General features: G+C 40.6%; 1 protein-coding gene across 2 annotated transcripts in view; it reads right to left on the reverse strand.

Moving 5' to 3' along the window:
• CTCF (CCCTC-binding factor) overlaps positions 1-25,249 on the reverse strand; it is a 55,590-nt gene that overhangs the window by 8,982 nt on the left and 21,359 nt on the right. For both annotated transcript variants that reach the window (XM_075995710.1, XM_075995709.1), the window contains exons 3-7: positions 11,782-12,571; positions 11,271-11,441; positions 7,850-7,983; positions 4,473-4,593; positions 3,356-3,505 (exon numbers count right to left, since the gene is read on the reverse strand). In XM_075995710.1, coding sequence (XP_075851825.1) covers positions 3,356-3,505; positions 4,473-4,593; positions 7,850-7,983; positions 11,271-11,441; positions 11,782-12,562 — 1,357 coding nt within the window. In that variant the 5' untranslated portion in view covers positions 12,563-12,571. The remainder of the gene's footprint in view (positions 1-3,355; positions 3,506-4,472; positions 4,594-7,849; positions 7,984-11,270; positions 11,442-11,781; positions 12,572-25,249) is intronic.

Below are 25,249 nucleotides of genomic sequence, written 5' to 3' on the forward strand. Positions count from 1 at the left end.
ATCTAAGAGGACACAGCTGGACACAGGTGCATGCCTGTAGTCCCAGCTTCTCGGGGGACCGAGATGGGAGAACTGCTTGAGAGCTCAGGAGTTTGAGTCCAGCCTGGGCAACACAGCGAGACAATAACCTTTTTGTGTGTGCAAGATATCATCTCTTAAAAGAAAAAAAAAAATCTGGCCAGGCACACTTATAATCCTAGGACTCTGAGAAGCCAAGGTGGGAGGATTGCTTGAGCTCAGGAGTTTGAGACCAGTCTGAGTGAGAGATCCCATCTCTACATTTGGGATCATGAATTTATGGTGCTGTAAATCTGCTTCAGTTGAGGTGGTATCATGCCAAATTAAAAAATAGAAAAATTAGCTGGGCGTCATGCCGTGTGCCTGTAGTCAAAGCTACTCAGGAGGCTGAGGCAGGAGGATCACTTAAGCCCAGCAGTTTGAGGCTGGAGTGAGCTATGATGACACCACTGTACTTTACCCAGAGTGACACAGTAAGATTTTGTCTCTGGGGAAAAAAAAAAAAAAAAAAAGCTAAATGCTAAGACCAGTGAGAGAAGGCTGAGACGGACCAGTCAGAGAAATAAGAAAACCAACATGATGTAGTGTCATGCAGGCCAAGGGAGTGAAGTATTTTAAGGAGGAGGGCATAGTCAACTATGAAGAATACTACTAAGAGATAAAGTGAGACTGAAGTAGAATGTTCATTACATTCAGTGTGTGGGATCTGTGGTATCAAGCCTGATGTGAGGGAAAGGTAAACCATGCAAGATTGTGAGTAATATAACTCTTCAAGAGGGATGGCTCTAAAGGAAACTAGAGGGAGAAGTTTTTTGTTTTTGTTTTTTTTTGAGACAGAATCTCATTATGTCACGCAGGCTGGACTGATCATAGCTTACTGTAGCTATGAGCTTGGAACTCCTGTGCAAAAGCGATCCTTCCACTTCAGTCTCCCAAGTAGCTGGGACTACAAGCATGTACCACCATGCCTACCGAATTTTTAAAATACATGAGCATGTTTAGGGTTGAAAAGAAAGACCAGAAGTAAGACCATGAAGAGGAAGGTAATGATAGTATAGAGACTGCCATGAAGACAGGAGTAGGGTTCAGAGAAGGGAAAAAGGGACAGGTCACAGACAAGAGTGCCACCAACTCTCTAGTAACAGATGGGGAAAGAGAAGACAAATGCAGATGCAAGTAGGTTAGTAGGTTTGATAACAGAAATCTGGAGTTTCAATCTGTTGTCTTATTTGTTTTGTGAAGTAGGAAGAGAAGTCATTTACTGAGACCAAGGAGGGGGAGAGAAAATGGGAGGAAGTTTAGAGGTTACAGGTAAGAGTGATTTATTCAACTCTACATTGTAGTATGGTGCCCCCCACAGAGCAGGCACCCAGACATTTGTGGAATGGATGAACAAATGAAATCATTAAACAGAATGGAGCACACCCAACAAGAACAAACAGCTAGACTGCCCAGAAGCAATTAGGGCCCAGCTGCATTTGGGATCATGAATTTATGGTGCTGTAAGTCTGCTTTAGTTAAGGTGTTATCATACCAAATTCAAACACAACCAATTCTGGGGAATGGAAATGAGGTAAGGGAAAGAATGACTCAGTTTTTACTCTCTACACATGATTATTACAGTAAAATCAAGCCTGCTTTAACAAGAGGAAACAAACTTCTTTTGGATTGGTTTTGGGAGGTAACTATTATTTGATAGCTTCTAGGCACTTAAGTTCCTCATACAGAGCTCAATATGTAGGGTCTTAGAGGTATCGCATCAGTATAAACACCCAAGGTATTTATTTGCATCATGAAAGTGAATAATTTCAAAAAAACTGAGTAATCCAGACAGTGGCCTAATGGCTTGCACATACTGCATGGGAGACATTACTCATTTAGATTTCAGTTTTTACATGACAAAAACAGCACACCCTGTCATTTTCCTGAGGACAGAGTGCCTGCCTCTCAAACCTTTCTAACAAGGTCCTTAATAGCAGAGTAGAACACGTGACCCATGGGTCTTACATGGAGCCCAAAGTCCTCTGCTTCAAACTCATGGTATGTCAGTTTGAAATTTTGGTCAATATTATCATATTAATATAAAAATGTTTTAATACAACTATTATGTATCAATGAAAATACAGAAATGTCTTAAAATACCAGCTAAATTGCATAACTTTCCTCAAAACCTTTTCAGTAAAACCAATGCTGCAGAAAGGCCATGTTTATATGCTGAGGCTGGGTATGCTGATGTGGCCTGGGTACTTATATACACCCCAGTGTGAGACACAGCTCAAGAGGACTTAAGCTCAGCTTTGCCACTCAGAGGCTGTGTTGTATAGCTTTGGTAAAGACACCTCTCTGAGCCTCAGGTTCATCACCTAAAAAATCAGAATAAGACATGCCTTGATTACTTCATATGGTTGTGAAGATCAAATGAGCAAAAAAAATAAAAGAAGAACTGTAAATTACAAGAATGTAACTAAATGTAAAAATATTTATAATAATGTTCAGGGAATAGAATAGTCAACATTTAGATTTCTGGGGTTTTTGTTTTTTTTTTGACAGGAGTCTTGCTCTGTCATCTAGGCTAGAGTGCTATGGCGTCAACCTCAAACTCCTGGGCTCAAGTGATTCTCCTGCCTTAGCCTCCCAAATAGCTGGGATTACAAATGCATGCCACCAACTAATTTTTCTATTTTTAGTAGAGACAGGGTCTTGCTTTTGCTCAGGCTGGTCTCAAACTCCTGACCTCATGTGATCCTCCTGCCTCGGCCTCCTAGAATGCTAGGATTACAGGTGTGAGCCACTGCACACAGGCTAGATTTCTTTTTTAAATAAAAAAGAAAGGGAGAAAGCCAGGTGACCATATCTTTAATAAGTAACATTGAAACTTTTCTGATAAATTCTCTCTCTATGTACACTAATAGCTTAGATATGCACAGAAATAGAGTTACCAGCAATCAAACAGTCTAACTACTTACGTTCTGAAAAAAAATGCAATGGATTGACCTTAGTTTGAATCATACTATGTCACTTCCCCATTTGGGGAATGAAGGCTACTGATTAAAGGCGCACTGTTTCCTCTCATTACAGCTCTCATTAATTTATAGATGAGCTATATTCAGGATAGAATCTTGTGGCCCGACTGCAATAGGAGAAAGAAGAAATAGAAAAAAAACCAAAAACAACAACAACAAAAAAACCCAGCAGCTAAGCCATGGCTTTCCCTGAATGGCAGGTCATTCATATAAATGGCACATATGAGAGTCAGAGGGTGAAGCTATTTATGGTCCTCCTATTTTCATTAATCCTTCAAAATATTTTTTCACTTGCCACCAGTTAATCTACTTACCCAAATCACTTTTTCGGGCTATGACCGTGTCACAGTGGGGACAGTGAAATTTGGCCACATTTTCTGTGTGCTTCTGTAAAATGTGCATCTTCATGGTACCACTCTGGGTAAACCGAGCATGACAAATATAACATTCATAAGGTTTTTCCCCTTAAAAGGAAATACAGAATGAACAAATTAAATAAATACTGTAATTTGATGGAAGGGTAGCTCAGGTGGTAAATATGCTCAACCAAAGAATCTACAGGGCTTCCTGAGGAAGGCTGAGGCTCAGTCTCAGCGACCAGTTCACATCTATCTTCAGAGATGACAAACAAGTCCTAACCTGCTGCTGGCCCCCTCTGCTCTGCCCAGCTTTGCTCTGGAAATCCACCACATTACAGCAATGCTTACCTTTGGGGGAGACTAGATGGTAGACCTGCAAGTTTTTCTTTTTAAGAAAAGATAGCACTTAGGAAAACTGAGCAAGTTGGGTTAAATAACCTACTCAGACTTTTTTTTTTTTTTTTGAGACAGAGTCTCACTCTGTTGGCTGAGCTAGAGTGCTGTGGCATCAGCCTAGCTCACAGCAACCTCAAACTCCTGGGCTCAAGTGATCCTCCTGCTTCAGCTTCCCAAGTAGCTGGGACTACAGGCATGTGCCACCATGCCCGGCTAATTTTTTCTATGTATTTTTAGTTGTCTAATTAATTTCTTTCTATTTTTAGTAGAGAATGGGGTCTTGCTCTTGCTCAGGCTGGTCTCCAACTCCTGAGCTCAAACAATCCGCCCACCTTGGCCTCCCAGAGAGCTAGGATTACAGGCATGAGCCACCGTGCCTGGCCTACCCAGACTTTTAAAAGTAAACTCTCTAGATTTTAATTTCATTTTATTTCTCCTTTAAAAGCATTATTTCCATGTGGTAGAAGAACTCCGGTTGAACAGAACAAATTCTATTCCATAATGTATTTTCAGAACAATGAATTCAGAGGATATGCCAAATAAGCATTCAATCATATACTATATTTATGCCAGTCTTCCATTCAGGTAAGCAATGGGGTGCATGGTGGTTCATCAAGTCCCGTGGGATCCACTGAAAAGGAGCTCATTAATACAACAAGGAGTGGAGAAGTCATACCTGAATGGGTTCTCATGTGCCTTTTCAGCTTGTATGTGTCCCTGCTGGCATAACTACACAAACTGCACTGGAACGGACGCTCTCCAGTATGAGAGCGAATGTGACGTTTTAATTTGCTGACCTGAAACACGAAAGCAACCAAACCATATAACTTCCATTAACATAGACTACAACATGAACACTGTGGGTTAGGCACAAAAGCTTAGCTTTGAGGTACTGAAGATAATCTTTCTTCGTCTTTGTTACCTGTAACCTTTGCTTTTCAAATCCATATCACAATCCAAGAAAAGAGGGTAAATGGATGGGGGTAAATGGATAGGGGCGTAGATGAGTCAAGACTGGTCACTACTTATAACTGTTATCAAGGACGTGGTTCAATTTCATTCACCCTCTTTTCTTAGCATTAACATTTCCTAAACAGGCCAGGCTCTAGGGGTCTAATTTATCAACCTTACTATTGACTATGCTTTTAGTCTCCCGCTGAGTACACTATTCCAGTGACTTTCGAACTTGATTCCAAGAAGTACTTTGAACATTCACTAATGTTTTATTTGAAAATTTAAAAAAAGAATTCCAATTTTAAGAATAAAATCCCTGTATTTGTAACATACCACAACTTGTTACATACCACACTTTCATACACAGTGTAAGTGGTTAAATAACTGTCCTAACAGCATCACTGAATAAGTCTCTCCCCAAGATCTGTCTTCTTATCACCTACTAAATTCCCAAATGCACCAGGACTTACTCTGTTTCAATGAACTTTTTTTTTTTTTTTTTTTTTTTTTTTTTTGAGAGAGTCTTGCTTTGTTGCCCTGGCTAGAGTGAGCGCTGTGGCATCAGCCTAGCTCACAGCAACCTCAAACTCCTGGGCTCAAGCAATCCTGCTGCCTCAGCCTCCTGGGTAGCTGCGAGTACAGGCATGAGCCACCATGCCTGGCTAATTTTTTCTATATATATTAGTTGGCCAATTAATTTCTTTCTATTTCTAGTAGAGATGGGGTCTCACTCTTGCTCACGCTGGTCTTGAACTCCTGACCTCAAGCAATCTCGGCCTCCCAGAATGCTAGGATTATAGGCATGAGCCACCATGCCTGGCCTCAATGAACTATTTATCTATTCTTGTGGCAATATTACTGTTTTCATTTACTGTATAATTTTATAATATCCAATAGTACAAGCCCCTCATTCTGTTTTCAAATTTTTCTTAGCTAGGCATTCAAATTTACTCTTCCAATTGAAATTCAGAATCAACTTATAATGTCTCTTCATTTATTTATGTGTTTTGGAAAAGTTTGTGAGGTTTCCTTCACATAGATTTCACTGATACTGTTTTTTTCTTGTTCAGTTTATCCCCAAGTCATTTTGTTATTAAAAATTCAAACCATTTCATATTGTCCTATCAGTAACTACAAAAGTTACTGATTTCTGTATGCTTATCTTGTATCTGGCCATCCAACTCAACTCTTACGTTCTGTTTTTTAGTTCATATTCTTGGATTTTCTCTGTGAGCAAATATGTCTGCATTAAACAAGTTTTGTCTTTCCATATTTTATTCTGTTAGCTAAGATTTCCAGTACAATGTTGAAACAGTAAGAATGGGTATCTTCTCTGTTCTAGATTTTAATCGGAAGACTTCCAGTGTTTCATAATTAATTAGGATGGGTTTACTACAAGTTTCTGGTGTATAGTCTTTATTTTTTTATTTCATTTTTTTTCCCCCAGAGACAGGGTCTTGGTCTGTTGCTGGGGCTAGAGTAAAATGGCATCATCATACTTCATTGCAACCTCAAACTCCCAGACTCAGGCAATCCTTCTATCTCAGCCACTAAGTAGCCGGCACTCACCACCATGCCTAGCTAAATTTCTATTTTTTATGGAGATGGGGGCCATGCTATGTTGCTTAGGCTGGTCTCCTGGCCTCAAGCAATCCTCCTGCTTTGACCTCCTAAAGGGCATGAGCCACTGTGCCCAGCTATATGCCTTATTATATTAAAGAAGTTTTCTTCTACCTTTGCTAGGACATTAAACAGTTATGAATTTTTTTAAATTAATTAATTAATTAATTTATTTTTTGAGACAGAGTCTTGCTCTGTTGCCTGGGCTAGAGTGCCGTGGCATCAGGCTAGCTCACAGCAATCTCAAACTCCTGGGCTCAAGCAATCTTTCTGCCTCAGCCTCCCAAGTAGTTGGGACTATAGGCATGCACCACCATGCCCAGTTAGTTTTTTCTATATATTTTTAGTTGTCCAGCTAATTTCTTTCTATTTTTTGTAGAGATGGGGTCTCACTCTTGCTCAGGCTGGTCTTGAACTCCTGATTTTGAACGGTCCTCCCGCCTCAGCCTCCCAGAGTGCTAGGATTACAGGCGTGAGCCATCACACCCGCCAGAAATTATGAATATTAGAGGTTTTTCCCCCAGTCATCTATAGAAATGATCATGTGGTTTTTCTTTAATCCTCTAATCTAATATATCAATAATTTCCTAATATTGAACTATCCTTGTGTTTTAGATATACTCAGTAATCACTTATCTTTTGAAGTTTCGTTGGTTAAGTAATTTCATCTAGAATTTTTTGCTTTTCTGTGAGAATTACAGTTTTCTTTGTGGTAACATCCTTATCCAGTTTTGCTAACAGGGTAGTCTTAAGTAACTGTTGATAAATCTTCCATTTTTAAATGCTCTTGGGTACAGTTAGTTATTTTTAAAGTTGTAGAATTTGTCTGTAATAACACTTGGAACTGGTAGTTTTTGTTTTTTTTTTTAGTTTAAGGATCTTCATTGGCTTTTTTTTTTTTTTGAGACAGAGTCTCACTTTGTTGCCCAGGCTAGAGTGAGTGCCGTGGCATCAGCCTAGCTCACAGCAACCTCAAACTCCTGGGCTCAAGCGATCCTCCTGCCTCAGCCTCCCAAGTAGCTGGGACTACAGGCATGTGCCACCATGCCTGGCTAATTTTTTGTACATATATATTTTAGTTAGTCAATTAATTTCTTTCTATTTTTAGTAGAGACAGGGTCTCGCTCAAGCTGGTTTCGAAACTCCTGACCTCGAGCAATCTGCCCACCTCGGCCTCCCAGAGTGCTAGGATTATAGGGGTGAGCCACCACGCCCGGCCTTCATTGGCTTTTACTTGAGATTCTAGTTGGGCAACACCTCATTCTATGCCACAGAATGAGTGTTCCCAAGGTATTTTTTTTAAACAGGTAAATCTTTTACACTCATATTTTTTTGGTGGGAGGGGAAGGTGTGGGTGTGGGATTGTTAATAATATACTCAGATTTTCTAACTCATCTTAAGTCAGTTTGGGTAGTTATATCCTCGTACTGAAATCACAGTCTACCCAACAGAGGTACCAACAGAAAGCTAAGCACTCACTTCTACACTGGCGTAATCACACATGGAACACTTAAATGGCTTCTCGTGGGTGTGTTTATAACGCCGGTGCCGCACCAATTCTCCACTAGTCACGAAGGCCATGTCACAGTCTGGGCACTTATGAGGACGAGTACCTAGAGAAAGGAGGGTATAACAGGAAGAGCAAGATCAAGGGCACGGTTGATGTGGAGTTCAATGTGTGGCACAGAACTGATGCATGAGATTGGACCCTAGTCATCCCATCAACTGCACTGGCTTGAGAATGGCTCTAAAAGCTATTTGAGGGCCTTCCTGAATTTATAACACTAACCCTGGGATATCAGAACACCCATCAAACATTTGGTTTCTCCTGATAACTCATTTGAATCCGTTGCCTTTGAATACAAAATCCTTCTTTTTTTTTTGAGACAGAGTCTCACTTTTTGCCCAGGCTAGAGTGAGTGCCGTGGCGTCAGCCTAGCTTACAGCAACCTCAAACTCCTGGGCTCAAGTGATCCTTCTGCCTCAGCCTCCCGAGTAGCTGGGACTACAGGCATGCACCACCATACCATGCCCGGCTAATTTTTTCTATGTATATATTAGTTGGCCAATTAATTTCTTTCTATTTATAGTAGAGACAGGGTCTCGCTCTTGCTCAGGTTGGTTTCGAACTCCTGAGCTCAAAGGATCCACCCGCCTCGGCCTCCCAGAGAGCTAGGATTATAGGCGTGAGCCACCATGCCCGGCCCAAAATCCTTCTTACCCTATTTTGTGAATATCCTAGTCCCTATGAACAAAAGTTAATAGAAACACCATTCTGTTTCAATCTTTGCTAAGATATATAAAACATCTTTTATACCTTCGTGTTTTATCAAGTTCATGTTACAGAATGGATATTTGACTCGAGATCCTTTCACACATCAAATCTTACTGTATTATGACTATACATATATAGGGCCACTGTGTTGTCCATATTCTGAAATTCTCTTCTTTTTTTTAAACCACAAACACATTAGCTTGTTTTCTATATAAATGTCTTGATAAGGAATTCCAGAGGTTTATCAAAGGCTTTTACAAAGTAGTACTGCCTTATATGTGATTTAAACAGATCACTTTCAAACATCTATGTCTGATATTCTGTGATCCAACTGTCAACTCATCCAATATTTGAACATTTTTATGAATAATATACCCTCTACATTTCTTTTGTTTTTCACTGAAAGAATCTTGTGTTTTTAATATATCCTCACATAGCAGAGCTCCATAACACAACTGATTACTTTAGCGGATGTTCTCCAGACATTTTACATTCTTGAGTACTACATACATATCATGTTCAAGTAATAATGACAGTTCTAAGGAGATAAAGCTGACAGCACAACACAGTGTTGTCTTCACAGAATGTTATTCAGAAACTAGTGACCATCTATAATTTTGAGCAGTGATAAGAAGTGACAGCAAGGTAATCCCAACACCAAAACCGGCTGCCTTTGAGAATGGAATTAGGAAGTGCCACGATGTAATAAACAGGATTAGCCATCGGCAGAAATGATTCTCCTAGAGAACGAAGAGACTCTTGGAGAGGGAAGTATGATTGGAGTATGAGAGTAACCAAGAAATTCCAAGGAATGTTCACTTGTTCAATTTGCTCAATGCTCACTTGCTCAATCCTTCAGTACCACTGAGGATGTAGGAGTGAAGGATAGAGTTCTTTCTGTGAAAAACATATAGTCTTGTGGTACAGTTAAGTAAGTAAAACAATTAACGAGAGAAGGAAAGCAGCATCCATTTCTTTTAGGATGGAAAAGTAAGCTGAAAATTAACTACCAGCGTGTTTGCCTAGTACTATCTAGTGGAGAGAAGAGGCCTGCCTCTGGTAGACATAAAGCACAGCAATCAGTAAAGAAGTGGACACTGCTACAGGGCAGGGATTTTCCTTAGGCTGTCCCACATGACCACCTATGTCGCTCTGCTCAAGGTCCATCCTTATCAAGTCACTGTTCAACCACTACAGCATCTTAACATAAGCAAAAGCATATCCTAGAATGCAATACAACCGCATCTAAAAAATGAAAAAGTGTATTCCTCACCATAAACTGATACTCTGGTATACACATCTGACTCTTGTGGGTTTGGTTAGTATGAATCAGTCCTGTCAAATCAGTTCTGAGTAACAAGAAAGACCACACTTCTTATTTTCAAAAACTGAACCTTGTGTAAACTGTGGACTCTGGGTGATGACAGCATGTCCACATGAGTTCATCAATTGTGACCAAGAGACCAGTCAGGGGGTGGGGGGATGTGGAGAGCAGAAAGGCTGTGTGTATGTGTGGGCTGGAGTACATGGGCATTCTGATCTCCTTCTCAATTCTGCTGTGAACCTAAAACTGCTCTTTAAAAAAAATAGTCTATTTAAATAAAAAGAAAAACAAAAAACAAACGTGGGAGTAGACCAATACAGAATGCCCATATAAAGGCACACCTGTTTCAGGAAGTCTTGTCATGGGCCAGCTACTTTTACTTAGTCATTTGCCCTATCATAGTGTTTTCAAAGTATTAAATGTCTGAGTAGAAACTAGGGAGATGTTAAAAAGTGACTAAGTCACATTAGCAAAAAATATACAAAGCATACTGCTCATAGGCCAACACCCACTTGATCATCTTCATCTGACAACCAGCATATCAAATCAAAAGCAAGAGCTGTCACATAAAATGAGGTGGAGAATATGGATACAGCTTAAAGCCCTATGCATGAGATAGAAAATATGGATAGAAGCTATACTGCATGAAAAATGGTGAGGACTTGCAACCAAGTGCCTACACAGAGTCCAGAAGAGAGGTCCAGCACAGTCTCTCCACTTTAGTGACCTCTTGGAACCTGGTCACAGCCTACATGAAGCTAATATTAGCATGTCTAAATGCTAAAGTATGTACAGCGCTCAAACAAATAAATGTTTGAATTGCCAGAATGATGCCTTAAATTTTCCATCCTGAGATTATGAATTACTTATTTTCCTTGAGGTGAAACAACCAGAAACAGAAAAGGCCATCGTTTTTATAAAGCCAGGATTTTACTTCTGTGTCTAATGTTCTTCCTCATGGTGCCTGGCATTTATTGCTGGAGACTTTTTAGGGGTCATTTTTTGTCATTGTTGTTAAAACCTCAACAATACAATGTTAAAGTCTTCAGGAATTATTCCAGGTCAACTAGCCTTTTCCCGATCATCATCCAGGAAATATAATTTGGATTATCTCCCACTAGATTTCCTTTACATTTATTTGCCTATAACCAAGTTATATTTGCTTACAATAAAACTAATTTTACAAAAAGAGCACCATAAGAAAGAACAAAAAACTTCCCAATGGAATTAACTTGAATGATAATTAAAACCCAAGTTTGAACCTTGGCTATGTTGTAGCCCCCAACATTCTTATCCAGCACCTGTATGTGTGTTAAGGTGATTCCTCAGAAGAGTCACTGTTCTGAATGCCCTGCCACAGAGATGGCACTTGTGTGGTCTCTCATCAGTGTGGCTTTTCATGTGCCGATCCAAATTTGAACGCCGTGGACACGTGTAACTGCAAAGCTCACACTGGAATGTCTTCTTTACACCTATATGTAAAATAAAACACTTACTTGCCACAGGGTTTCAAAGTATTAAGATTCATCCTAATCTTAAATTTCTACAAATATATTAGCTTTTTATAACTAAGCCCAATCTAAGTCATATTGAATCATAATTATCTAGTATTACTAATACATTTACTTCTATCTCTTTAGTATTTAAAAAAGAGTACTCAAAAACAAAAAAAAAATACTTACACTGGTTTAAAAAAGCGGTACCCACATAATAACCTTTAAAAAAACAATTAAAATAACTTGCATATGCACTGTGTTGAATGCTTTATCCCAAAATGGTTTTATGAAACTACTATGAATAAACTCACTTTACCTTTCTTTTTAATTTTTGTTGGCTTTGGAGGCTTCATATTACCAACCACTTTCTCTGCATTAACCTCCGACAGCAGACCCTCCTGTTGCTCTTCCTCAAAGTCGTAGACAGACACATCCACATCTTTGCCCTCTTCTGTGTAACGCAGTTTGCTTTTTTTGGTTTTCTTTGTTTTTTTGGCTGGTGGCTGATAGTCTGGGTCTTTTTGCCAACTAGGATCTTCCTGAGGCGGAAGTTCCCCTTGTTCTAGTGTCTCCACCTCTCCATTGGCCCCCACTTTCACCACTTGAAACCCTTCAGGCAAGGGTAAGGTGTGGCATATCATGGGTTCACTTTCCGCAAGACCCTCTTTAGACACTTCATTCTCATAAGCCCCCTGAAGTTCTTCTACTGAAGTGGTAGCAACAGGTACAGTCACGGGAACAGGTACTTGAACAAGTTGAAGCTCTCCTATGTTTATGGGCTGTTCCTCCATATTTACAACCTGCAAGGTTATAATCTGGGTGTCGTCCACAGCAGCCTCTGCTTCTGGAGCCACTGTGCCCTCCATTACTTCAGTCTTCATCTGAAGAAGGGTAGGGTCCAGTTGTTCCATCATTACCATCTGTACACTGCTGTTGACATCCTGGACCACCTCACCCCCATCTGTCTGGTTCTGGGGTAAGTGGCAGGCATCTTCTTCCTGGCCCCCTTCCCGGCGTCTCTGGTAAGTCTTTCTCTCCTTTCCTTTAATAAAAGTTTCGGACTCCTCCACGATGGCTTCGACCGCCTCACCTTCCATTTCCCCTTCCTTTATTAAGGGAGAACAGATTGTTATTTAAAATAAAATTTGCCTAAATAAAAACGGGCATTTTATTTATTTATTTATTTAAAATTTTATTTCCTAACAGGCCATGGATGGGTAAAAACAGGCATTTTAAAGCCCCTGGTGAATGAATGAATGAGGCATCAGTGGTGGTTGTTGTTTTAAGCTTCCCTTTGGCCAATAAGTGGTTGTTAATATTTAAAAAGGCACAATAGATATTATGTGTCTACTGATGGAAGAAAAAAATACCACTTAAAGCAATCTTGCCAAACAAAACTAAATTCTGAAACTAATCAAGTCCCTATATCCAACTACCAATTAACAGGAAATTGGTGACACAAAATCTTAAATTACACTACAGGGATGAAATCAGTGAAATCTAGACTGCAGCAAACCCTGGAGGATTAACTACTTGGTTCCTTCTGTAAATAGATGACCAGAAGGAAAAACCGGAAGGATAGAGGGAGAACCTACAGAGATCAATGGTTCCCCACTTGGAGTGACTACCTTCAGGGACATTTGGCAGGATCTGGAGACACTTGTGGTTGTTACTATTACTATCTCAGGCAGGGTAGGATGTGCTGTTGGTATCTAATGGGTAGAGGCTAAAGATGCTACTAAACATCCTAAGAGGCACAGGTCAGTCCACAAAGAATTATTAGGCCCAAGATGTCAACAGTGCTGAAACTGAGAAAGTCTGATACAAACAAAAGAGAATTAAGAGACAGTAGCGGCCGGGCGTGGTGGCTCACGCCTGTAATCCTAGCACTCTGGGAGGCCGAGGCAAGGGGATCGCTCGAGGTCAGGAGTTTGAAACCAGCCTGAGCAAGAGCGAGAACCCGTCTCTACTATAAATAGAAATAAATTAATTGGCCAACTAATATATATAGAAAAAATTAGCCGGGCATGGTGGCACATGCCTGTAGTCCCAGCTACTTGGGAGGCTGAGGCAGGAGGATTGCTTGAGCCCAGGAATTTGAGGTTGCTGTGAGCTAGGCTGACGCTACAGCACTCACTCTAGCCTGGGCAACAAAACGAGACTCTGTCTCAAAAAAAAAAAAAAAAAAAAAAAAAGAGAGTAGCCAATCGTGTCTGAATATTCCTGGACATGACTCAAACCAATAAATAATGAAAAAAGTGTAACACAAGATAGGAGGAGTAGGTTCCAGAGATTTTATTGTACAATATGGCTACTGTAGTTAATAACAATGTATTGTATACTTGAAAATCACTGAGAATAGATTTTAAGTATTCTCACTACAAAAAAATGTGAGAGAATGCATATGTTAATTACATTGATTTAGCCATTCCACAAAGTACATGTATTTCAAAACATCATGATGTACACCATAAACATAATTTTTGGCCAGGCGTGGTAGCTCACGCCTGTAATCCTAGCACTCTGGGAGGCCGAGGCAGGTGGATTGCTCGAAGTCAGGAGTTTGAAACCAGCCTGAGCAAGAGCGAGACCCCGTCTCTACTATAAATAGAAATAAATTAATTGGCCAACTAATATATATATATATAGAAAAAAAATTAGCCGGGCATGGTGGCGCATGACTGTAGCCCCAGCTACTCGGGAGGCTGAGGCAGAAGGATTGCTTGAGCCTAGGAGTTTGAGGTTGCTGTGAGCTAGGCTGACGCCACGGCACTCACTCTAGCCTGGGTAACAAATCGAGACTCTGTCTCCAAAAAAAAAAATAATAATTTTTATGTCAACTAAGAAATTAATTGAAAATAAATCTTATGCATTTCCTCTATCTATTTAGAAAACACTGGTAGACAGTTGGGCATGGTGGTGCATGCCTGTAGTCCCAGCTGCTGGGGAAGCTGAGGCAGAGGATCACTTGAGCCTAGGACTTTGAGGCTGCAGTTACCTATGATGACCCCAATGATCTCTAGCCTGAGTAAAAGAGTAAGATGCTGTCCAAAAAAAACACACACGTGTAAAACCAACAAAAAACCACCGGTGATAGCTTTGCTGTTTTTTTTTTTTTTTTTTTTTTTTTTTTTTTTTTTTTTCGAGACAGAGTCTCGCTTTGTTGCCCAGGCTAGAGTGAGTGCCATGGCGTCAGCCTAGCTCACAGCAACCTCAAACTCCTGGGCTCGAGTGATCCTTCTGCCTCAGCCTCCCGGGTAGCTGGGACTACAGGCATGCGCCACCATGCCCGGCTAATTTTTTATATATATATCAGTTGGCCAATTAATTTCTTTCTATTTATAGTAGAGACGGGGTCTCACTCTTGCTCAGGCTGGTTTCGAACTCCTGACCTTGAGCAATCCGCCCGCCTCGGCCTCCCAAGAGCTAGGATTACAGGCGTGAGCCACAGCGCCCGGCCGCTTTGCTGTTTTTAAACGAAATTCTACTTTAGAAAACATGCTCTGTCACAGTGGGTTTATTTTTTTTTAAGCTTTATTAAGGTATAATTGATATACCAAAAAATTGCACATATACCACACTATTAACTACAGGTACGATATTATATAGATAATTTCTAGAACTTATTCATCTTGTGTAACTGAAACTTTATACCCATTGGGCAACAATTCCCCCACCCAAGTTTTTTCACCCTGCTTTTTGGAGTCAGAACTTAGATCATGACTCCTATGGCCCTGCTTGTAGACACTGCACAAAACTGCCTCCTATGTTATACCACCAACTTGAAATTCATCTCTTTTCCCTATGAGATTACAAGTTCCCTGAGGACAAGGGCCACATCTAACAAAAAAAAAACAACAATTTTTTTTTTTTTTTTTGGAGACAGAGTCTCACTATGTTGCCCGGGCTAGAGTGCCGTAGCGTCAGCCTAGCTCACAGCAACCTCAAACTCCTGGGCTCAAGCGATCCTCCTGCCTCAGCCTCCGGAGTAGCTGGGACTACAGGCATGCGCCACCACGCCTGGCTAATTTTTTCTATATATTTTTAGTTGGCCAATTAATTTCTTGCTATTTTTAGTGGAGACAGGGTCTCGCTCAGGCTGGTTTCGAACTCCTGACCTTTAGCAATCCGCCTGTCTCGGCCTTAACAAGTGGTTTTTACTCATTAGCACTGTGCCCAGGCTGGTAATACTCAATAAATGCTTTGAGGCTGGGTTAGGGGGCTCACGCCTCTAACACCAGTGCTTTGGGAGGCTGTGGCAGGAGCACTTGAGTCTAGGAGTTAGAGAAAAGCCTGGACAACATAGCAAGCCCCTGTCTCTACAAAGAAAAAAAACTAGCCAGGCATGGTGGCACATGCCTGTAGTCCTAACTACCTGGAAGGCTGGGGTGGGAAGATCACTTGAGCCCTGGAGTTCCAGGCTGCAGTGAGCTGTGATGCACCACTGCAATCTAGCCTGGGCAACAGAGTGAGACCTTGCCTTAAAACTCCACCAATTCAATTTCTGGCTCTGAAATATCCTTTTTTTTTTTTTAAAAGACAGAGTCTTGCTTTGTTGCTCAGGCTAGAGTGAGTGCCATGGCATTAGCATTAGCCTAGCTCACAGCAACCTCAAACTCCTGGGCTCAAGCTCTCCTGCCTCAGCCTCCCAAGTACCTCGGACTACAGACATGCGCCACCATACCCAGCTAATTTTTTCTATATATATTAGTTGGCCAATTAATTTCTTTCTATTTATAGTAGAGACGGGGTCTCGCTCTTGCTCAGGCTGGTTTTGAACTCCTGACCTTGAGCGATCCACCTGCCTTGGCCTCCCAGAGTGCTAGGATTACAGGCATGAGCCACCGAGCCTGGCCTGGCTCTGAAATCTTGTGAGTAACTAGAGTACCCAAATATCTAAGAGTAAAATAGGTCTCAACAATCATCTAACTTAAGTCAATAACCTGACCTAACAATTCAAAATTAAAATTTAGGCCGGGCGCTGTGGCTCACGCCTGTAATCCTAGCTCTCTGGGAGGCCGAGGCGGGTGGATCGTTGGAGCTCAGAAGTTCAAGACCAGCCTGAGCAAGAGCCGAGACCCCGTCTCTACTAAAAATAAAAAAACAAAAAAAAAAAACAAAAAAAAAAAAACGTTAATTGGCCAACTGAAAATGGAAAAAAATAAATAAATAAAGGAATAAAAATTTAAAGTGTTTCATATTTTTAACCTAATCACAAAGCTTTTGCTACTTCTTTTTAGAGACACCTTTCTCCAATTCTCTGTCCAGGCACCTTAACACTGTTTCCGTGGTAGCAGTCAGGGAGAGCCCCTTTAAGCCAGGACCACCTGTAAGGTAGTACCAAAGACTAGATAGAGAGAGATGGGCAAGGCCTGTCCTACATTCTAGGGGTTACTGGAGAGGGGGTTGGGTCCTTAAACAGAAGATACACATATGAAAATTAATTATGAGAAAGAGTAAGAACTGGCTTAAAAGCATAGGACAGAGAGGATATTAAGATAGGTGAAAGATGTGTTGGTTGTGGCCAGTTTGGATGGTCCTGAATGACAAAATGCAAAGACTATACCTCATATAGTTGGCCATGGAAAACTACTTATGCTTTCTGGGCAGGAAGGTTAAGATTTACTCACTTCACAAAGAATAGGGCTTGATTTCCTCAAAAGGTGTCTCTATTTTTGTAAAAAAAAAAAAAAATTCATGATGCATTTAGCACCCTGCTGGCTTTCAAGGCCTCTCAGTATGTGAGCCCAAGATAACCTATTCAGACTTATGGCTTGCTGCTCTCCAGCACACTTTCCCCTTCAGTCAAGCTGTTTGTCTTCTCACAGAAACATAGTTGTTGCCACTGCCATTTTCCTCTTTCTGCTCTGGACTTTAAGTCCTACCCACTCCTCTCAGATCATAACAAAGCCTTCTGAGGTGTTGTGGCCATTACTTTGCTCTGAATGTGTTTGCTAATAAAATAACCACACAATTCTGCACTTAAATTTTTCTCAAAATGATCTATTTTCCCAGCGGGGTATGAAAACTCTGAGGGCAAAAGCCAGGCTTGAAGCAACCTGCATTTTTGGACAAATTCAAAGCCCACCATCTGCATGGAACAAAACAAGGCTGATGGAAAACTTGAGGTTGGAGGGTTGCCAGTCTGGTTTGTTCTGTCATTACTTTCTTTCATTAGTCCCTTGTCTCAACCAAGAGAAAAATTCTACAACATTCAATGTGAAGGCCTCTCACTATCTGTTCTGTAACAGTGGGAACAAATATAACAAAATATTATTGCAGAAGGTGAGGGTCCAGGGACATTTGTAGAGTACTTTAAAATTTGCCAATAAATTAAAAATGTCTAAGCAATGTGCTTGCATTTTTAAGATCTCATTTATACTTCTGATTATGAAAGACTACTTTAAGCACAATCTTAACTATAATTACTTTTATAAACCCAATGTTGTTCAGATGGATTTTATTTTTGGGATAGGAATTCTCTATACCAGCACTGTTCAATAAAATTATAATGTAAGCCACAAATGTGAACTTCTGTCTGTGTGACTTTAAATAAAAATCTTTCATATTAAAAAGTAAAAGGAGAAGAAAAAAAAAAGTAAAAGGAAAGAGGTGAAATTAATTTTATTAATCTATTTTATTTAACCCAGTATGTCCAAAACATTACCATTTCAAGGTGTAATCAAAAAATTACTAGTGATATATCATTCATTTATTTAGAGACACAGTCTCACTCTGTCACCCTAGCTAGTGTGCAGTGGCGTGATCATAGCTCACTGCAACTTCAAACTCCTGGGCAACAGCGATCCTGCAGCCTCAGCCACCTGAGTGAGTAGGTCTACAGGTGTGTTCCACCATGCTCAGGTAATTTTTAAAAATTTTTTTGAAGAGAGAGAGTCTCACTACGTTGCCCAGGCTGGTCTTGAACTCTTGGACTCAAATGATCCTCCCACCTCAGCCTCCAAAATGTTAGGAATACAAGTGTGAGCCACTGTGTCCGGCCTGAGATATTTTATATTCTTTTTTCATGTCAAGTCTTCGAAATCTGATACATCTTTGACAACTATAGCATACCTCCATTCGTACTAGTCACACTATTAAGTTCTCAACAGCAACATGGGGCTAAGGGCTACTATACTGGAGAGCACAGCTTTATATCTTTGTCACTCTTAGTCTGAAGACCAGCAGCATTGGTATAACTCTGGAGCTTGTTAAAAACACAGAACTTCAGGTCCCACCCCAACCCAAAGAATCATATTTCATAATCTAATATATTGTTACTGTTCATCTATTTTTTCTTGAGAGTTTTCCAGGCCATGAAGTTCCTAAAGTAAGTATTGCAGCAAAGAGGATAACAAGATATCTAAATGTATGAAGTTAGAAACAAAAAAAAAGCCCCATTTACCTCAATGACATTCTCAGAAAAGTTATCAAAGAACAAAACAATTCACATGCTGTGAATGCTAATATGGTGGCCCTGTCAGAGAATCACTACATAACCACAGACTATTTAAATATCCTCAATAATAAAACTGGTAGAGGAAAAACATTTAATCTCTGAGCTCTGGGGTTTTGTAGCACACAATTTGAAGAATGCAGGAAAAAAATCCATCTTATCTCTGCTAAGAATCTGAAAACTTAAAATGTTAGAAATTGCTTATAAACAACCAAGTCCAACCTAAAAGAGGTCAAATTATAAACCAGGTAGAAAAAGAACTGGTATAAAGGAATACAAATTGAAACCAACTGTGCTGCCAAGGAGTTGAGCTGACAGTATTCTCTCACTGTGAAAAAAAACACATGGCATAAGGTCCATGAACAAGAGCATCTACTCAGGTCTTAAAGCTGTAACCTCTATTTTCACAGAAAAACATCAGACAAAGTAGCAAGCCACTAGCCTCTCTAATACACTGCTTAGAAATCTCAGTGCATCCCCTCATGCAGCAGTCCCTTTTACCTAACTTGCTCTAGAGGAAGAGAATTTCACTTTTGAATCAATAACTAACAGAACAGGCTGGGCCAAGTCTCTCCCCACTCCCTGGGGACTGTGCTCCTAGCTGCCTCTCACTGTACTAGCAGCTCCAATCCATCTCCTTCCTTTCTCTGCAGACTCCTGCTTTCAAATACCCAATTCCTCTTAGCTCTAAACACACACACACACACACACACACACACGCACGCATGCACGCACGCATGCTCATTCTTACACATTCTCTGGCTCCCTCCTTGCTTCAGTCAGTGATACCTTCTAGGTATCTCCTATTTGTGGATTAATACCACTAACAAGGTTTACATATCACTCAAAAGGGGTTTACATTTATTTCTGGTACACAATTTTTCCCCCTCCAGATTATGAAAGTATATTAGTTTATTTATATAAATCTGAAAAATGAAGCACATAAAGGATAAAAGATAACAATTCCTATACCTAATCACTCAACACTTTGGTATTTTCTCAGCTTTTCATCTGTAGACATGTATTTTTTATATAGATGAGATCATATCATACATGTAATTTATATGTACTTTTATATGTGACTTTGCTCTCCCACCTTAAAAATATGTCCTTACTAAAAAGGACTCCACTCCCTCCTTTAGCCCTCTGTGGTTCCTTTGCTTGGCCCACAAGCACCACCCAAGAACCACCCCAGCCAACCCAAAAACCTTTCCTCCGACCTCTGTCTGGCATCTGATGAGATGAAACTTACATTCCTCCTTCATAAGCCTTTTTTCTCCCTTGGTTTCTACCTTTCCTGGGTCTCCTTCCTCATCTCTCAGCACTCCTCCATCGGCCCCTCTGAGCTTACCAAGGCTCTGTTTCTTTCTCTTTAGCCATTCCTTACACCAGCCTTTTCATTTCAATTGTCTCTACATAAGGGTCTTTCCAATCCACATCTACAATACCACAGTTTCACTGCTTAAAGGGTATCTCTCCCTATCGATATTTGGCTGTCACCTTCAACTTAATGGACCTGGACAAGGAATAAAGAAACCTGGACTCTAGTCCCCAGTCCATCACTATCCAACTAATTGAGCTTGGTAAAATGGGTTCATCCTCTGGACTACAATATCATAAAATAGAACTCTTCAGATCAGGATCAGATCCTTACAGTGAAGCTTAGGAAAAAAAATTATCATTCAACCTACTTTGGGGGAGGCCAGGCGTGGTGGCTCACACCCATAATCCTAGCACTCTGGGAGGCCCAGGTGGGAGGACTGCTCTAGGGTCAGGAGTTCGAGACCAGCCTGAGCAACAGTGAGACCCCGTCTCTACTATAAATAGAAAGAAATTAATTGGCCAACTAATATATAGAGAAAAAATTAGCCAGGTATGGTGGCGCATGCCTGTAGTCCCAGCTATTCGGGAGGCTGAGGCAGTAGGATTGCTTGAGTCCAGGAGTTTGAGGTTGCTGTGAGATAGGCTGACGCCCCGGCACTCACTCTAGCCTGGGCAACAAAGTGAGACTCTGTCTCCAAGAAAAAAACAAAAAAAAAAAACCTACTTTGGGGGAAAAGAGGGGGTTCAGACTGAAGTAGGGAGATCTAGGCAACTTGGAGTGGGAGGACAGAAGAAAGGAAAACTGGCACCTGTGCACTTCCCTGCCTCTGCTGATTGGTCAGGTGGCAGGATGCAGCAGGGGGACTAGCCCCTGACAGAGACTGGAGGTCTGCCCATGCTCCTATGCCACCAGCCTGGCCTGCACCCAAGGGAGCCTTCTGGATCAGCTGTCCCTTCTCTTGCCTTACCTTCATCTCTGCTAGCTCTATGCTGCTCAGATTTTTCCCATTTAAAACTCTTCAACCCCATTTCACTATTTAGTATGTCATCTCTTTATTCTCTCCATGCTCAACTCCACACTGGCTGTCTCTAACCCTTTACTTCTCTTCTACTCACCAGCCTGGGTTCTGCCCCCCAATATTCTATGTAGCTGCTGTGAAGCCAGCAATGGCCCTTCATTGGTAAATCCAAAGGAGATTGTTCTTATCTGACTGGACCTCTCTGTGGAATTCTGCATTCTATTCTAGGCTTTATTCCAGAATTATGCCAGTCCATCAGAAAGCTGGGTATACTTGGGCCACATGGTCTTATCCCCTACAGAACCGCTTTTATTGAGTTTTGTTTTGGCATTATGCCTTGGCTTACACTAAAGGATATGTGGGAGAAATTTCATCTGGAGTTAAATGCTTGGAAAATCTTCAATGAAGAAATGTTTTCTTTCATCGTGAGACCTATGTAACAAGATGTTACCACCTTTTGTAAGGTGGCCACATCTCGATCAGTTTGTTGCCTCTCAAACAATGTAATAACTTTCTATTCTAATTTGTATTTTCTGGTCTTTGATTTATTTAGACTATTTATTATTTGTATTTTCTCTCTATATATAATATACATAGATACATTTTTAGAAACAGGGTCTTGCTCAATTCACCCAGGTTAGAGTGCAGTGGCCTGAATATAGCTCACTGTAGCCTGGAACTACTGGGCTCAAGCAATCTTCCTGCCTCAGCTTCCCAAATAGCTAGGACGATAGGTGAGTACCACCATATCTGGCTAGTTACTTCATTTTTAATTTTTTGTAGAGACAGGGGTCTCACAATGTTGCCCAGGCTGGTCTCAAACTCCTGGCCTCAACCAATCTTCCTGCCTTAGTCTCTCAAAGTACTGGTGTTATAGACATGAGCCACCACGCCTGGCCTATTTCTTCAAATTCTCTGTAGAACAAGATGGGCTATAAAAACTGGAAATTGTGGCTGGGCGCAGTGGCTCATGCCTGTAATCCTAGCACTCTGGGAGGCCCAGGCGGGAGGACTGTTCAAGGTCGGGAGTTCAAAACCAGCCTGGGCAAGAGTAAGACCTCGTCTCTACTATAAATAGAAAGAAATTAATTGGCCAACTAAAAATATATAGAAAAAATTAGCTGGGCGCAGTGGCTCACGCCTGTAATCCTAGCTCTCTGTGAGGCTGAGGCGTGCGGATTGCTCGAGGTCAGGAGTTCAAAACCAGCCTGAGAAAGAGCGAGACACCATCTCTACTATAAATAGAAAGAAATTAATTGGCCAACTAATATATACAGAAAAAATTAGCTGGGCATGGTGGTGAATGCCTGTAGTCCCAGCTACTTGGGAGGCTGAGGCAGAAGGATTGCTTGAGCCCAGGAGTTTGAGGCTGCTGTGAGCTAGGCTGACGCCATGGCACTCTAGCCCAGGCAACAGAGTGAGATTCTGTCTAAAAAAAAAACAAAAACAAACAAAAAAAACCCTGGAAATCGTATATACATATACATTCAATAGTAAATAGTATAGAAACATAAAATATATCATTCACAATAAACATATCAAAAGAAAAATAATAACATAAACTCAAAATTTGTAGGATCTATTTGAAGACTGTAAAACTCTTCCAAGAGGCATAAAAAAACCTCATTAGGCTAAGTAGGGATATTATTATCTACATCAGGCGTCCTCAAACTACGGCCCACGGGCCACATGCGGGTGTTTTTGCCCGTTTTTTTTTTTTGTTTTTTTTTTTTGAGAGTCACACTTTGTTGCCTAGGCTAGAGTGAGTGCTGTGGTGTCAGCCTAGCTCACAGCAACCTCAAACTCCTGGGCTCAAGCAATCCTTCTGCTTCAGCCTCCCAAGTAGCTGGGACTACAGGCATGAGCCACCATGCCCGGCTAATTTTTTCTATATATATATTAGTTGGCCAATTAATTTCTTTCTATTTATAGTAGAGACGGGGTCTCACTCTTGCTCAGTCTGGTTTCGAACTCTTGATCTCGAGCAATCCGCCTGCCTCAGCCTCGAAGAGAGCTAGGATTACAGGCTTGAGCTACCGTGCCCGGCCTTTTTTTTACTTCAAAATAAGATATGTACAGTGTGCATAGGAATTTCTTCATAGTTTTTTTTAAACTATAGTCCGGTCCTCCAACGGTCTGAGGGACAGTGAACTGGCCCACTGTTTAAAAAGTTTGAGGACCCCTGATCTATATCCATGAGTGGAAATACCAAATACTGTAAATATGTTAATATTTCCTACTTTATATAAAGTAATTTTTAAAGTTTGTCTAAAAAATAAACAGGATATTGAAGATGGCAGTAAAATTTCTAAAAAGGTGACCTTTCTCTTTCCAAATATTAACATATTTTAAAGCCACAATAATTAATATAGTAGTACTATCACAGATAGCCAATTTGAATAGAAGAGAGAATCTAGAAATAAACACTAGTATATAAAAAGCTCGCATTTTAAATTAGTGGAGAAAAGAGGATTATTTTATAAAAGGTTATCAGAAAAGCAGTTAACTGTTTGGAAAAGCAGTTAACTGTTTGGAAATAACTGTTATCTTTAATCCACTACACTAGCTATAATATATTTTGTATTATGAAATAAAGATACAATAACAAACAACAAACCTCAAAAATATATATAGGAATAGCTTTGCAATCTAAGAATGAGGAAGGTTTTGTGCTTAAAAGCATAAAGAACAGGAGAAAGCAGAGGAAATGATTGAAATTTTAACCACTTTAAAGACAAAAATCTTATACATGACAAAACCATATTGAAAAAAACTTAAAAAGAAAACGGCCAACCAGGAAAAAAGTATTTGCAACGTTTATGATAATGGATTAACACCTTTATTTACACAACTGTAAAATTTATAACAAAAAGATGAACACCAAAGAGAAAGCTTGGCAAAAGATGGAAAGAGACTGAAAGAAATACAAATGTAATCCCAGCACTCTGGAAGGCAGAGGTGGGAGGACTGCTCAAGGTCAGGAATTCGAAACCAGCCTGATCAAGAGCGAGACCCCATCTCTACTATAAATAGAAAGAAATTAATTGGCCAACTAATATATATAGAAAAAATGAGCTGGGTATGGTGGCGCATGCCTGGAGTCCCAGCTACTCTGGAGGCTGAGGCAGCAGGATTGCTTGAGCCCAGGAGTTTGAGGTTGCTGTGAGGTAGGCTAACGCCACAGCACTCACTCTAGCCTGGGCAACAAAGTGAGACTCTGTCTCAAAAAAAAAAAAAGAAATACAAATGGCAAATGAGTAAGAAAAAAAACCTCGTTAATAGTAAAAGAAATGCAAATTAAAATAACTTGCCAGTATTTTACCTCTATTAAACTGCACAGCTGTGATTGTTTTAAAGACTACTTTTCCAACACTGGTCAGGGTGCAGTTAAACCAGCAGAATCCTATTGAAGACAACTGGTGATGTGAATCAAGAACTTTAAAAATATTCAAATCGGCCGGGCGCTGTGGCTCACGCCTGTAATCCTAGCTCTTGGGAGGCCGAGGCGGGCGGATTGCTCAAGGTCAGGAGTTCAAAACCAGCCTGAGCAAGAGCGAGACCCCGTCTCTACTATAAATAGAAAGAAATTAATTGGCCAACTAATATATATAGAAAAAATTAGCCGGGCATGGTGGCGCATGCCTGTAGTCCCAGCTACTCGGGAGGCTGAGGCAGAAGGATCACTCGAGCCCAGGAGTTTGAGGTTGCTGTGAGCTAGGCTGACGCCACGGCACTCACTCTAGCCTGGGCAACAAAGCGAGACTCTGTCTCAAAAAAAAAAAATATTCAAATCGTGATCTGGTAACTCTACTTCAGGCTTTACATCCAGATTATAAGCTAAGATCATAAGGACATTATTAATCAGAGTGGTGCCTCACTCCTGTAATCCTAGCACTCTGCCAGGCTGAGGTGGGAGGATCACTTGAGGTCAGGAGTTCAAGACCAACCTGAGCAAAAGTGAAAACCCGTCTCTACAAAAAGTAGAA

The sequence above is a fragment of the Microcebus murinus genome, chromosome 20 (assembly GCF_040939455.1).
Source record: "Microcebus murinus isolate Inina chromosome 20, M.murinus_Inina_mat1.0, whole genome shotgun sequence".
NCBI lineage: Eukaryota > Metazoa > Chordata > Mammalia > Primates > Cheirogaleidae > Microcebus > Microcebus murinus.